This window comes from Crotalus tigris, unplaced genomic scaffold (genome assembly GCF_016545835.1).
Source record: "Crotalus tigris isolate CLP2741 ecotype Arizona unplaced genomic scaffold, ASM1654583v1 scf7180000024337.5909745, whole genome shotgun sequence".
In the NCBI taxonomy this organism is placed as follows: Eukaryota; Metazoa; Chordata; class Lepidosauria; order Squamata; family Viperidae; genus Crotalus; species Crotalus tigris.
Genome location: NW_024100507.1, coordinates 2898013 through 2910683, shown reverse-complemented (window position 1 = coordinate 2910683; position 12671 = coordinate 2898013). Strand labels below are relative to the sequence as shown.

The 12671-nt window shown below is 35.9% G+C and overlaps 1 protein-coding gene across 3 annotated transcripts in view; it reads left to right on the top strand.

Moving 5' to 3' along the window:
- Nucleotides 1–296: 296 nt before the first annotated feature.
- The window catches only part of LOC120299992 (ATP-binding cassette sub-family A member 10-like), a 90974-nt gene continuing 78599 nt past the window's right edge, over nt 297–12671 (top strand). For 2 of the 3 annotated variants that reach the window (XM_039325420.1, XM_039325419.1), the window contains exons 1-5: nt 297–559; nt 1860–1995; nt 2907–3111; nt 4744–4902; nt 5342–5442. In XM_039325420.1, the coding sequence (XP_039181354.1) occupies nt 1879–1995; nt 2907–3111; nt 4744–4902; nt 5342–5442 (582 nt within the window). In that variant the 5' untranslated portion in view covers nt 297–559; nt 1860–1878. The remainder of the gene's footprint in view (nt 560–1859; nt 1996–2906; nt 3112–4743; nt 4903–5341; nt 5443–12671) is intronic. The other variant, XM_039325421.1, reaches the window with a different exon arrangement.

Genomic DNA, 12671 nt, shown 5'->3' with positions numbered 1-12671 from the left:
GAACCATATTTTATTTTTCAGTTGGTTCAGATAATATTCTTCGTTTGCCTAATTATATTTCAAATTCCTTAATCCCTATTTCTGCCAAACAAATACAATGAATAGAACATTCCATTTGAACTGAATAAGTGACAAATAGAGCTTGATTTATTTTGGCCTTTATTTTTACCCCATTGATATTTTTGCACTGCTTTAACTTTCCTAATTGTTTTGAGCCCCTTTAATTTAGTTTCTTTTTCAGTTTGGTACAGATTTTTTTGCTCTCTCACAGTATAATTTCCTCTTCCAATATACTTATGAAACATTTGCACCAAGTAAATCCTTTGAGTTTTGAGTTTTCCTGAGAGAAAAACTTGGAAGAAGGGTAATATTGGGAAATATCACATTTGTTTGGAAAGTCTTTGGATCTTTTGGCTGTGGGAAAAAGCTGAAGGAATGAAGATTTAAAGCAACAGAAAGAGCTGTTGTAGACAGAAAGCCAATGATATTTCAGACAGAGGACATCTCCATTATTAGCATTTTGTGAATTCTTCTGTTGAGCTTAAACCAATTACTTAAGGTAAGCATGTTCATGTTATTTTTTTCACTGTTTTTTACAATAATAAGTTGAAATTGCATCAGCCTTGATGTTCTTTAATTTGTTTTGTTGACTAAAACAAATACCCTAGTTATTGTTTGAATTTATTAAAAAACACAGCTACTCAAGAATAATATTTGGATATCAAGATATCTGTGATTTAACTTATTAAAAATGATTCTGCTTGCACTCATCTCAATCGAACATCCGCAGTAAATTTTATTTAGTTCAGAGTACACCGGCATATCATTAAACCGGGTAAGCTTTTGATGTTGCTTACGGAGAGGTTTTATTTAATCAGGCAAGGCAAGTATTTTTTGGTTTTTCACAACTAGAGCAAATATGTCCTCTTAGACATCTGGAAATACAACCAGATAGCCATTTGATTTGACAGCAACAGTTTAGATTAATATTTTAAAAAGACTAACTTTTTTCTCACATATTAACTGTTTCATCTATTTCATCTATTGCTCATCTAGCTAAGAAACAAAATAATAAATGCCTGCATGATGTAAACTCATTTGTAGATTGTACTGTAGTTAAGACTTGTAACTTTCCTAATTGTTTTGAGTCCCTTTAATTTAGTTTTTCAGTTTGTCACAGAAAGCATCTAAATTTTAAAAAGTTGTTTTTGCACTCTCAGTCTAGCAGTATAATTTCATCTGCTTAGGGAAATATATACACACATAGATCATTGCTTTATTCTGTTCAAATGAAATGGTTTACAACAGGGGTCCCCAAATGGTCCGTGGACCAGCACCGGGCTTCGGCATGCCAGAAACCGGTCGACGCAAACAAGCAAAGCCCCACCTGTGGGATGCAGGCAGTACATGAAACCAGGCCCCCTCCAGTCATGAACCAGTCCTTGGTGCTCAAAAGGTTGGGGACCTCTGGTTTACAAGATCATTCTGGAATATAGGGATTTTATTTAATTACAACATTTAAAATGTATGAATTGATTGTTTATTCATAATTGGAGTGTTTCTAAATAAGGATGTCCTAGACATTTGGAAATAACCTTGGGGCTCGCAAATAGAGAGGAGTATTATGCAGGTATCTGATGATTCCCTTTTTTTTCTTTCTTTGCTGTTATAGCTATTTAAAAAAGAAAAAGAAAGAAACCTTCTCCAATAATGCTAACTCAAAACACTGCATAGTTCTAGTGATCTAGTTATGAAACAAGAAGATGGCGCAGAGCATTGCATAATACAGCAGGGAGGGGAGGGGAACTGCTGTGTTTAACTTGCGTGTCCCACTGCTCAGTGTCAAGATCTCTCCGTAGGCTCCCTTTCTGATTTCAAATGGACTTTAAAATGCAGAAACCACACATAAGACAAAGAAGCGTGTGTCAGCAGACTGCTGTGCTCTTATGGAAAAATGTAATGTTGAAGTGGAGAATGAGAATGCAGAGTTTTCAGGCATGTATACACCTTTAAATGAAGTTTTTAAAGGAGCTCCAGTTCTGTTTGTTTTCTTCTGGTTTTCTTTCTCCCTTTTTAAAGGGAAAGTCAAGAAAACAACTGCTACAATGGGAATAAAAATAGCTTGTTTTGTGTTCATTGCTCTACATGGCTGTTGAAAGGCATTGTTTAGGTATTCCTTAAAGTTATCCATCTGTTTATCCTTTGGTGCCTTCTTTATTTTATTCCAAACAAGAGAGAATCTAGTTCAAAACACGTACACAGAAGTGCAAAGTGTCAACAATTTATGGGAAATGCATCCTGTTTTCTTCCTGTCTTTTTCTGTTTATGAAGACCTTAACATGTGGATAGGCTGAAGGCTGCCAAAATTTCAGCAAAAAAAAAAAAAAAGAGTACAAAACTTACAATTGGTCATTGTCATAGCTTTGAATGTCAATGGACATTCAAAGCTATGATGGGCTTGAAAAAAGATACTTATCAGGCATCCTTGAAATTACAACTGCTGCACACATCCTTTAGTCAAGTGATTATGTTTAGGGTGGTTGGCAAAGACTCACATTTATGACCAACTTGCAATTGTTTCTTGCTGACAGAAAATGTCAAAAAATGCTCATTGGTTATGCTGGATTTGCTTAATGACTGCATGGTTTGCTTAGCAACTACATGATTTGCTTAATGACTGTGGCGACTGGCTTTACAACCATCATAACAATGGTCATAAAATCAAGTCTAATCACATTCAAAATTTGACCCCTCCCTCGGGCTCAGTTTGGTCATCTCCTACAGTTCTCATTCTGAGTTCTTAATGCTGTATATTAATTAGCATTCCTCAACATTATGCTTCCAAGCCAATTAATAATATTATATTATTACTTTGCTAAGATGTATCTCTGATTTTTGATCTCCAGGAATGGTTCTCGACCTTGGCTCTTCTCTTTGCAATAATACTATGGATAATATTATTCATAAACGTTGGACCTCCTCAAGAAGTACCTTTAGCCGTCCTTGGGAAACCTTTATTTAATAGTACTGGACTTAAAATTGCTTATACTCCAAATTCCACGTTTGCAAAAGAAATAATGGACAAAATAGAAAAACAATCTATTCTGAACGGTATATCGGTATTTTCTTTCAATATCAAGTAACCTTTGTTTCTGAAGGAAAAGCATGTTGCTATCAATGAGTTATTTTCAAAGCAGATTATAACCTATCAGCATTTTTCTTAGAAATTAGACATTGTGTAATTTATTTAGGTTTTTAAACATTGTTTTCCAAGAGTGCTTTTCTATTCCAACTTTATTGTGCCATAAATAAAGCTGAGTGAAGTAGAAAGGATTCTAAACCCAAATTATACTGTGTTAGGAATATATTTCCATTTGTAATTGAAACTATGTCTATTAGGAAATATTAATTTCTTCTTTTTAATTATTCCCAAGACTCAAAATTAAAGTGCAATCAAATTTAATGTAATCTGAAGCTTACTTCTATGCTTTTGCCCTGCCGACAACCCATTTTAACAAGAATTACATTTTGATCCGGTTCAAACAACAGAAGTAGATCCATCAATTGGCTCAAATCGTACACAGAGACAGACAGAAACACACACACACAGTCTTTTGGATCTATTGATGGCTGAATAGATAGTGTTCGAGAACCAAATTTTAGGTATCTGCAGAGGAGTGACAAGAGAGGGCAATTTACAACACGTGTTGTGATACAAATTCCACCTATTACAGGTAGTCCTTGACTTACAATAGTTGGTTTAGTGACCATTTGAAGTGACCTATGACTGTTTTTCACACTTATGACCATTGCAGCAACCCCCCTGGTCACATGATCAAAATTTGGACGCTTGGCAACTGGCATGTATTTATGACGGTTGCAGTGTTTGGATGTGTGTGTGATCATCTTTGCAATCTTCTGAGAAGCAAAGTCAATGGTGAAGCCAGATTCACTTAACAACTATGTTACTAACTTAACTAACTTTAGCCAGATTCAATGTCCTTCCAACAGCTGTTACTGAAGAAAGATACAAAAAAATTTTTCCTTCAGACAAAGGGTTGGAAGGGACCTTAGAGGTCTTCTAGTCCAAGTCCTGCTCAAGCAAGAGACCCTATACAATTTTAGAAAATGGTGGTCCAATTGCTTCTTAAAATCTTCCAGTGTTGGAGCACCCACCACTTCTGGAGGCAAGTCATTCCACTGATAAATTGTTCTAACTGTCAGGAAGTTTCTCTTTAGTTCTAGGTTGGTTCTCTCTTTAATTAGTTGCCATCCATTGCTTCTTCTTGATGGAACACATTATCCTCTATTATCCATCTATGTAGGAGAACACCAGGAGATATTATTTCCATTTTTTATTAAATACCCTGGTCATTCAAATTCATTTTATCTTAATCTGACTTCATCTTTCTATCTGCAGCCAAGTACTGCTCAGTTGTCTGCAGTTTACACTGTAGGATTAACTCTAACCCCTCTTAGATATTTCAGATATTTTAGAATATTTATATACTGTATATACACATTTCTTTTATTTTAATTAACTATATCCTACATGCTGGTCTATGACTGAATAAAGATTTGGTTGAATGATTGATTGAGTGAATACTTTTGCCAAGTCCTGCCTTTTTGAATCTCTTCATGGAATGCTAGATTGATGCACCTAGTCAAATATCTAGATGAGACATTTTTTCTGTGTCATTCCTGCATGTGATTACACATATTAACCAGATTTTTGTGCTAAAGGTGTAAAGACAGAAGTGATGGAAGATGAAAAATCAATGGAAGCAGCCCAAGTGGAAGACATAGAGCTAATTGGAGTGGTATTTCAAGATGAAGTCTCATATCGACTCCGATTCCCTTTCTATCAAATGGGTTCCCCAAATGAATATGTTTTAGAGATGGGTAATTTATGATGTTTTTGTGTTTATGTTCCAATTTCCAAATACCTACATGTCTACAGGAAATTTAGATGCATATTTGGGCTTTTGCACTTCTGTAGTCTTATATGTCATTAATACAACATAAGAAATGGATTTCCTTCTTTATATCAGTTGTACAGATACACATTTAAATAATATAATTCTTTTTTTAATGAGATTGTAACATATTTGGCCTCACTGCATATGACAGCACCTAGCTGACCTTGATCATCTTGATAAAACTATTACAATTTAAAACTTTAATAAAAATTATATACATATAAAAGAGAAATTACATTGAGTTCAAGTGTCATGCCCATTGTGTCCAGCTAAATATATCGTAATGAATGTCAGCATTATTAATATGGTATTAAATAAATTTTATGCATAAGAAAGCAACATTTTTTATTTCTCTTTTGTAGATTACTGTTACAACATTTCATCATTTTATTGTCCAAATACAAGCTATTGGTTTGGAGACTTTATATTACTGCAATCTAGCATTGATAGTGCACTTATTGAAGTAAGTGAGATAGCTTTAATGTATTTATATTTGCAAGTTGTATAACCTGGATGCTATTACCTTTTTGAGAGAGATTATTGCACATTGATTGAATTTTTATATCAACTGATATACTATTTTTTGTTGTTATCGTTGCACATTAGTTCCCATAACAATTAGTACATGAAGGTGCAATCTTCAGAGGTCTGAGTGTCCCAAAGGTATAATACAAATTTTATATTCTTGTCAATGGGCAGAGACCTAACCTTAATAAGAAAGAAAGAGCCAGTTGCAGGTACAGATAGTTCTCATTTAGTGACTACAGTTGGGATCAGCAACTTGTGGTTAACAAAGTAGTTGCTAAGTGAAATATCATGATTTTACAATTTTACTTCAGCTTCCCTTTGCTTTTTACAGACCTGTGAAGGTCATAAATGCGAGGATTGGTCACAGGGCTTTTTCACTGTTATTATTGTGAAGGATCACTAATGAGGCAATTGCTAAATGAAAGCTATCTGCACTTTCCTCCAGTCTTTTTGGCAGTTGGATAAAAGTCAGAATTAGCCTCTCTGTCTCATTCTTCAACTTTCTTGCTTTTAGCCATTGCTAGGTTTTGTTGTTATGTGCTTGGCCTGCTATGTTTGTGTGTGTTTCTCTCTCTCTCTCTCTCTCTCTCTCTCTCTCTCTCTCTCCTCTCTCTCTCTCTCTCTCTCTCTCTCTCTCTCTCTCTCTCTCTCTGTGTGTGTGTCTATGTCTATGTTTCTGTGTGTTTGTGAAACAATTCCTTCTGAAGTCCATCCTTTGCATCTTCTCAGAATAGGACAGTGGATGCTGCAGTTACATAATATTTAGAAATCACCAGTGGAACAGTAGGCAACTCACTTAAAAACATTAGGTAGTCGAGACTTCTGGCTGTGACGTCATCGTGGAACGGGTGAAGGAACAGATCTCTGTTCCTAAGTCCCAGGAAAATCTTCGCCAAGAGCCCAGCAAGGGCTTTGCCGATCCCGGAGAGATCGGTAAATTAAAGAGGAAGCTTCAGAGAAACCAGGTGGAAAGCAAACACCCGAGCAGAATGAAGCAGCACTCTTAAAACTGGCGGAGATGAAACCGGTCTTTTAGACCGGCCTGGAGCGATGGCGGCAGCCCAAGAGGGAGTGGAAAATGGAACCGACAACTTTGTAACAGGAGACGAGGAAACCCTCCAAGGAGGTAAGGAGCATTTGGCTGAGAGAAGGCGCAGAAAAAATAAAGCTATAAGGAGAGAAACACAGTGGCAACTAAATTGAAACAGAGCGGAGAAGGGAGCTAATAGAGCAGAATGAGAACAGCGTGAAGAATGCTGAAAGCCCACTGTAAAGTTTTACAAAATGTGAGAGACCGGAATTTAAGAACGGCAAGAAGGTGTGAATGAAATCAAAGAAAGGAATAGAGAAAGGACAATTAAAGGTGATTAAGAAGGACTTTGAAAAATTAACATAAGGACTAAAAGGTGAAGGGAGACAACGGAGAAATTTAGCTTATTTTTGAAGAATAAATAACATTGAAACTTGGACTTTAATTGACATATATCTGGACAAAGTGACGAGTGGATGTTTTGGAAATATTGGATACAGAGAAGAAGAAATAAGAGGTGATATTTGGTGGACATATTAAATTGAGACTGAGAAAAAAATGTTCACTCACATACAAGCAGTGTTTAAGCTACAAGTAGAAAAGTGGACTCAGGCAAATGTACTAAAAGTACTGAAGTAAATGAATTGTATTAATGAATTGTATTAATGAAATAGAAATAAGTGTAACTGAGTAAGTAATCATAGCATAGTAGAGAAATATAAACAGGTGACTGTTCAAGTAAGAGTGATAGTGAATGAAATTAAGAGTGGTGACAACACTTAGAGAATAGTATACATATATGTATCGTGTATAGTGTTATAGAAATATATATGTGTGTATATATTAAGTTCTCCCTTAATTCTTTGCTAGCAATCCAAATTTTAGAAATATATATGATGTCACAGTTGTGACTGCTGCCTGTGGATGGCTCTAGTTTGAGCTGATACAAGGCAAAAGATTTCTCTCTCCCATATTTGGGCAACAGGGTGTAACATACAGCATTCTAGATAACTCCTCCCCTGTTTCTTCCCTCCCTAACACAGCTGGCAAAAGTGAGACAGAACCTGTGGCCTAGAGGTTAATACATCTGCCTAACATGCAGACAGCCCAGGTTCGAATCTCAGAAGGGTATGTCTGGTTGAAAAGAGCTAAAGAGTTCGAAATAGCTATTCCAGTTCTCCCTTAATTCTTTGCTAGCAATCCAAATTTTAGAAATATATATATATATATATATATAACAAATATATAACAGATGTTAAGAATATTATAAAGTATACAAGATAAATAGTGGGATAAGGAACTTTACTTGTAATTTTAGTTGTTAAGGTTAATGTTATACAATAATATTATAGTCATATATATTGATTTATAGTTAGAAGTATTATATATATTTTTTATGCAAAAGTGGAGAAATATTATTCAAGTTATAAAAATGACAAGTACTGTAACTACAACTAAAGTTAGCAAAAAAACAGTTACAAATCCCACAAATATAATGGCCTCTCCTTCAGGCCAAAGAATCATGTTGGGGAAAGAAAAAGAAAAAGTAGAATTGGCAATTAACCCACAGAGTTTGCAGATAACACTACAAAAGATTCAAGAAACAATGATGATGACCCAAGAGGCAATAGCAAATAATTATGAAGAAATGAAAATACATCATAAAGAAATTAAGAATGATATTGGAAAAATGAGAGATGAAATTAAAAATATGAATGATAAGATAGCTAATATACAAAAAACAATGATGGAAAATAAACAAACAATTCAAAAAGTTGAAATAAAAATGGAGCTTGTTGATAGAAAAATAGAAGGGATGATACAGAAATCTGATCAAGCAAATAGGGAGTTGACTGAATCTATTGCTTTTCTGGAAATGAACAAAGCTTCATTTTGTTTAAGATTTCAAAATATTGTTGAGGAAAAGGAGGAAGATTTGGGAGAAAAGATGGCAGAGATTTTGGCGGTGATTTTAGGCAAAGAAAAATTGGAAGTAAAAAGAGACATGGATGAAACATATAGAATATACACAAATTATGCACAAAGGCATAGATTGGCGAGAGAGGTTCATATAAGGTTTACTAGAAGATCAATAAGGGATGAAATATATAAAAAAACAAGAGACGAATCAATAATGAATAAGGGTAAAGAAATAATTGTATTAAAACAAATACCACATAGCATACGAAATCAGAGACAATATTTAATATTTAATTAACAACTCAATTAATTAAATATAAAGTCAAGTTTCGTTGGTTAATACCTGAAGGCATATTTTTAACTTGGCAGGAGAAAAAATACAAGATAGATACACTTGAGAAAGCACAAGACTTTTATGAGAGTTACTTTTCACAAGGAGAAGAATAAGAAAGTAGGGAAGAGCTGGAGAGTAAAAGTTATGATGAAGATCTATTAGAGGAACTAGATTGAGAGCGAGAAATACAAAAGTTACAGGAAAGAGAAAGGTTAGAAAGAGAAGCAAAAGGAAGACTTATAGAGACAAGAAGTACAAAACAAAATAAAAACAAAAAAATAGGTCAAGTTAAAAATGGGAGACGTAATTAAGCTCTTTTCTATAATATCAAGAAAAAGAGTTTAGACGTTTAACAATTTAAGGAAATTGGATGTAGATGTGATGTATCTTTAGGAAGTTTATATAAAATAGGATTATAGAAAATTACTAGAGAAAGTAAAATTTAGAAACATTATAGACAATATTAGTATAAAACAAGAAAGGAGGAATTATTATATATGTCAAAGAAAAATAAAATTAAATAAATACACTTGGATGAAAAGGGGTGAATTTTAATGTTGGAAATAGTATTGGAGTAGAAACAGTATATGCATTAAATAATATGAGAATATTTGTATGATCACCATGCTTAGATGGAATTCCGGTCGAGTCTTATAAAAAATATGAGTGTTACTACAATGAATAATATTGGATTCCTAGTAAGTAGTAGAATATGAAAGAAGGAAAGTGTAAATAAGAAACAATGGGGCAATAAGGACAAATATTTCAAAAAAGGAAGAGAGGGGAAATGTAAAGAATAGAAGAGTACTGTTACAAACTGCTGTTAACAAAAAAGGATATATTACATGTGTATGTGTGCAATGTTGCATGTGTTTTGTTTTGTTTTGTTGGTCTAAAATAATAATAATAATAATAATAATAATAATAATAATAATAATAATAATAATAATAAAAACATTAGTTAGTCAGCAGACTCCTCAGTCTCCTACAGTGGGCAAAATCATTTTTAAAATTCAAACAGGATAGACAACTATTTCAAACATAATCCTGCATGTTGCAGGATTCAGGATACAGAATGTGACTCCACTCCACAGTGCCACATAAACCACACAGCACACCATAAGAATTTAACAAAAGCGAAACAAAGTCAACAGGTTTCCAACAGCTTTTTCTATTTATTCTTTCATACTTCCCCTAGCGCTATTGTTTCTCTTCCTTTTCTCTCATACATTGAATTGTAAACTACTCATAAGATGTCCCCTTTCTGGTTCATATAGTTCCATGGACATTTCTGATGTTCTATGACAAGGGTCCCCAACCCCTGGTCCGTGGACCAGTACCAGGCTGCGGCGCACCAGCAACCGGTGCACACAAACAACCAAAGCCCCATCCATGGGATGCAGTCAGCACACAAAAACACACCCCCTCCGGTCCACGGAAAAACCTCTCCCCACGTAACTGGTCCCTGGTGCTCAAAAGGTTGGGGACCTCTGTTCTATGACACATTCATGTCAGAGATATGTTTAATTTAATTAATTATGTCCAACAGTGAGGGCTTTGAGGGGATTGTGTTAATTGTCTTGGGTTGCTATGTATTGTATTCACCATGACTGCTGCATACAGAATGATTTATTTGTTGATATTTATGTATTTGTATCCTTTGATTATTTTTATCAGCAACTCAAGGTGGCAAACATACCTAATACTCCTGCCTCCTCCTACTTTCCCTACAACAATAACCCTGTGAGGTGGGTTGGGCTGACAGAATGACTGGCCCCAAGTCACTCAGCCAGTTCCATGCCTAAGATGGGACTAGAATCTGCAGTCTCCTGGCTTAGAGCCTGATGCCTTAACTATTAGGCGAAATTGCTCATAGTCTTCTGTGACTGATGCCTTATTGAAGCATGAACAAATCAATCAATCGACCATTCAATCAATTTCTATTTTTGTTATATTTTTGCTACTAAAGATCATACATTCTCACTGTTACCATAAACAACAACATTTTACATAGCTATATGAAGGTGATGTTTTGCAGATCTGCCATAGGGGGGGGGGGAAGAAAAGGGAGGCAAGAGAGGTAAAGGAAAGCAATGAAACAAAAAGTCAGTTTTTGATTGCACAAACATGGACTGAATTAAAACTGAGCCTCCTTCAAGCTGAGCTTGAAGTCCAGCCCTTTAGTCACATACCCATGTAGTTTTCTTCAAAACAATATCATTGCCACCTTCTGGAATACCTTTTATAACTTCTTAGTCCCTTTTACCACCCTAATATTCCTTGAGGTTTCCCATCAGCTTATGACCCTGCTTAGCTTCCTAGCCCAGACAAAATTGGTGAGGGGCTATTCTGACTCAAATCTAAAGCGCCTTCTTTTAAATCCAGTCAGATAGTTAACTCAAAAGAAATGATCTTATAATAAACAAAATATATTTTAATGAAAAAGATTACTTGCATTCACGCTGTGGTTGATACTCCTGGAAAATACATCTTTGTCCATCTTTTTAGATCATCCCTTTAGGTAAGAGAATAATACTCTTCATACCATCTTTATAACGACTCAGGTTCATTGTGTGACCTTCCATGGCCCATGCTTCTTACAGACAAAGAGATTCCCATGTGGCTTGTGTCCAGGAAGTCTCCCAATGACCTTTGAGACTCCTCCCACTGACCCATCAACATACGTAGCATTTAACCCAATAACTGCCAGACACTCCAACACACTGATACCTGCTCTCTAGTTAGGATTACATAAAGCTATATGGTCCAGAATACTCCCCGCTTGGAAATTTATATTTCCACTACTAAAATAGTAAAAACATAGCATCAAGGCATGCAATACTTACTGTTAACTAACTTGTGACTAAATAGGTAAAAACTTGGTATCAAACATGCATAACTATTGGTAAATATAAAACATGCACAATTATGAAAAAGGCAAGTGTTACATCAAACAATGCATAAAACAATACATAATTTGAGGTTTGATCTTCTGGTTCAGCCTTCATCAGCAACGGGACCAAATCGGTGATCAGCCTGGTACAAGTGTCTTTGAGTCATGACCTGACTCACGTGGCTTCACGATCTGGACCTCAGCTGGGCAAACTAGTTCATCAAGTGGGTGGGCCCGGTGCGCAAGTCTCATGGGCCAATAGTTCTGGTATGCAGTCTTGTGTCCCAGTGAGACAAGGTCTTCTTCCTGTGAAGGAAACTGGAACCAAATCTGGAACAGAAAAAACTGGAACCCAAGCTTCTCGGGAACGAGGGGAACTGGATTCACAGGATACTCAGGAACTGAAAAACCTGGAAAGACATAAACAGCTGGATCTGGAATCACAGGAACAGCTGGGGCTGAAGAATCAAGATCAGGAACATCAGGAAACTCAGGAACAGCCGGAGCTGAAGAATCAGGAACAACAGCTGGAACTGAAGGGTCAGGAACAGCAGCTGGAAGTGAAGAATCAGGAACAACAGCTTGAGCAGAAGACTCAGGATACTCAAGAACCGAAGGATCTGGAACCACCGGTGGAGTATTGAAGAGGGCTGCTACTGTTGTCGTCAGGGTGAGGACTTCATGTGTGGGTGTTAGTGTATTTAATGACATGGAGTCCATGAAAGGCAGTAAGTCCTTGCAGGCTCCTACAAGGCTAATTCTTGGGGTGCTGAGACAAGTAATCAAGATGATCAAAACTATGCCTAATTTCAGGTGTCTCCATTTAGGCAGGGTTTTGAAGCGGATTGGTTGACGTTTACTGGGTGTCTGAGGTTGAAGGTTGGCACTTTGATCTGAAGCTGGAAGTGCATAACATTTTGGTCTATGTGGCATCTGTCTGTTTGGACAGGCCAAAAGCTGAAGACTTTCTAGCCAGATCAGTTCTGT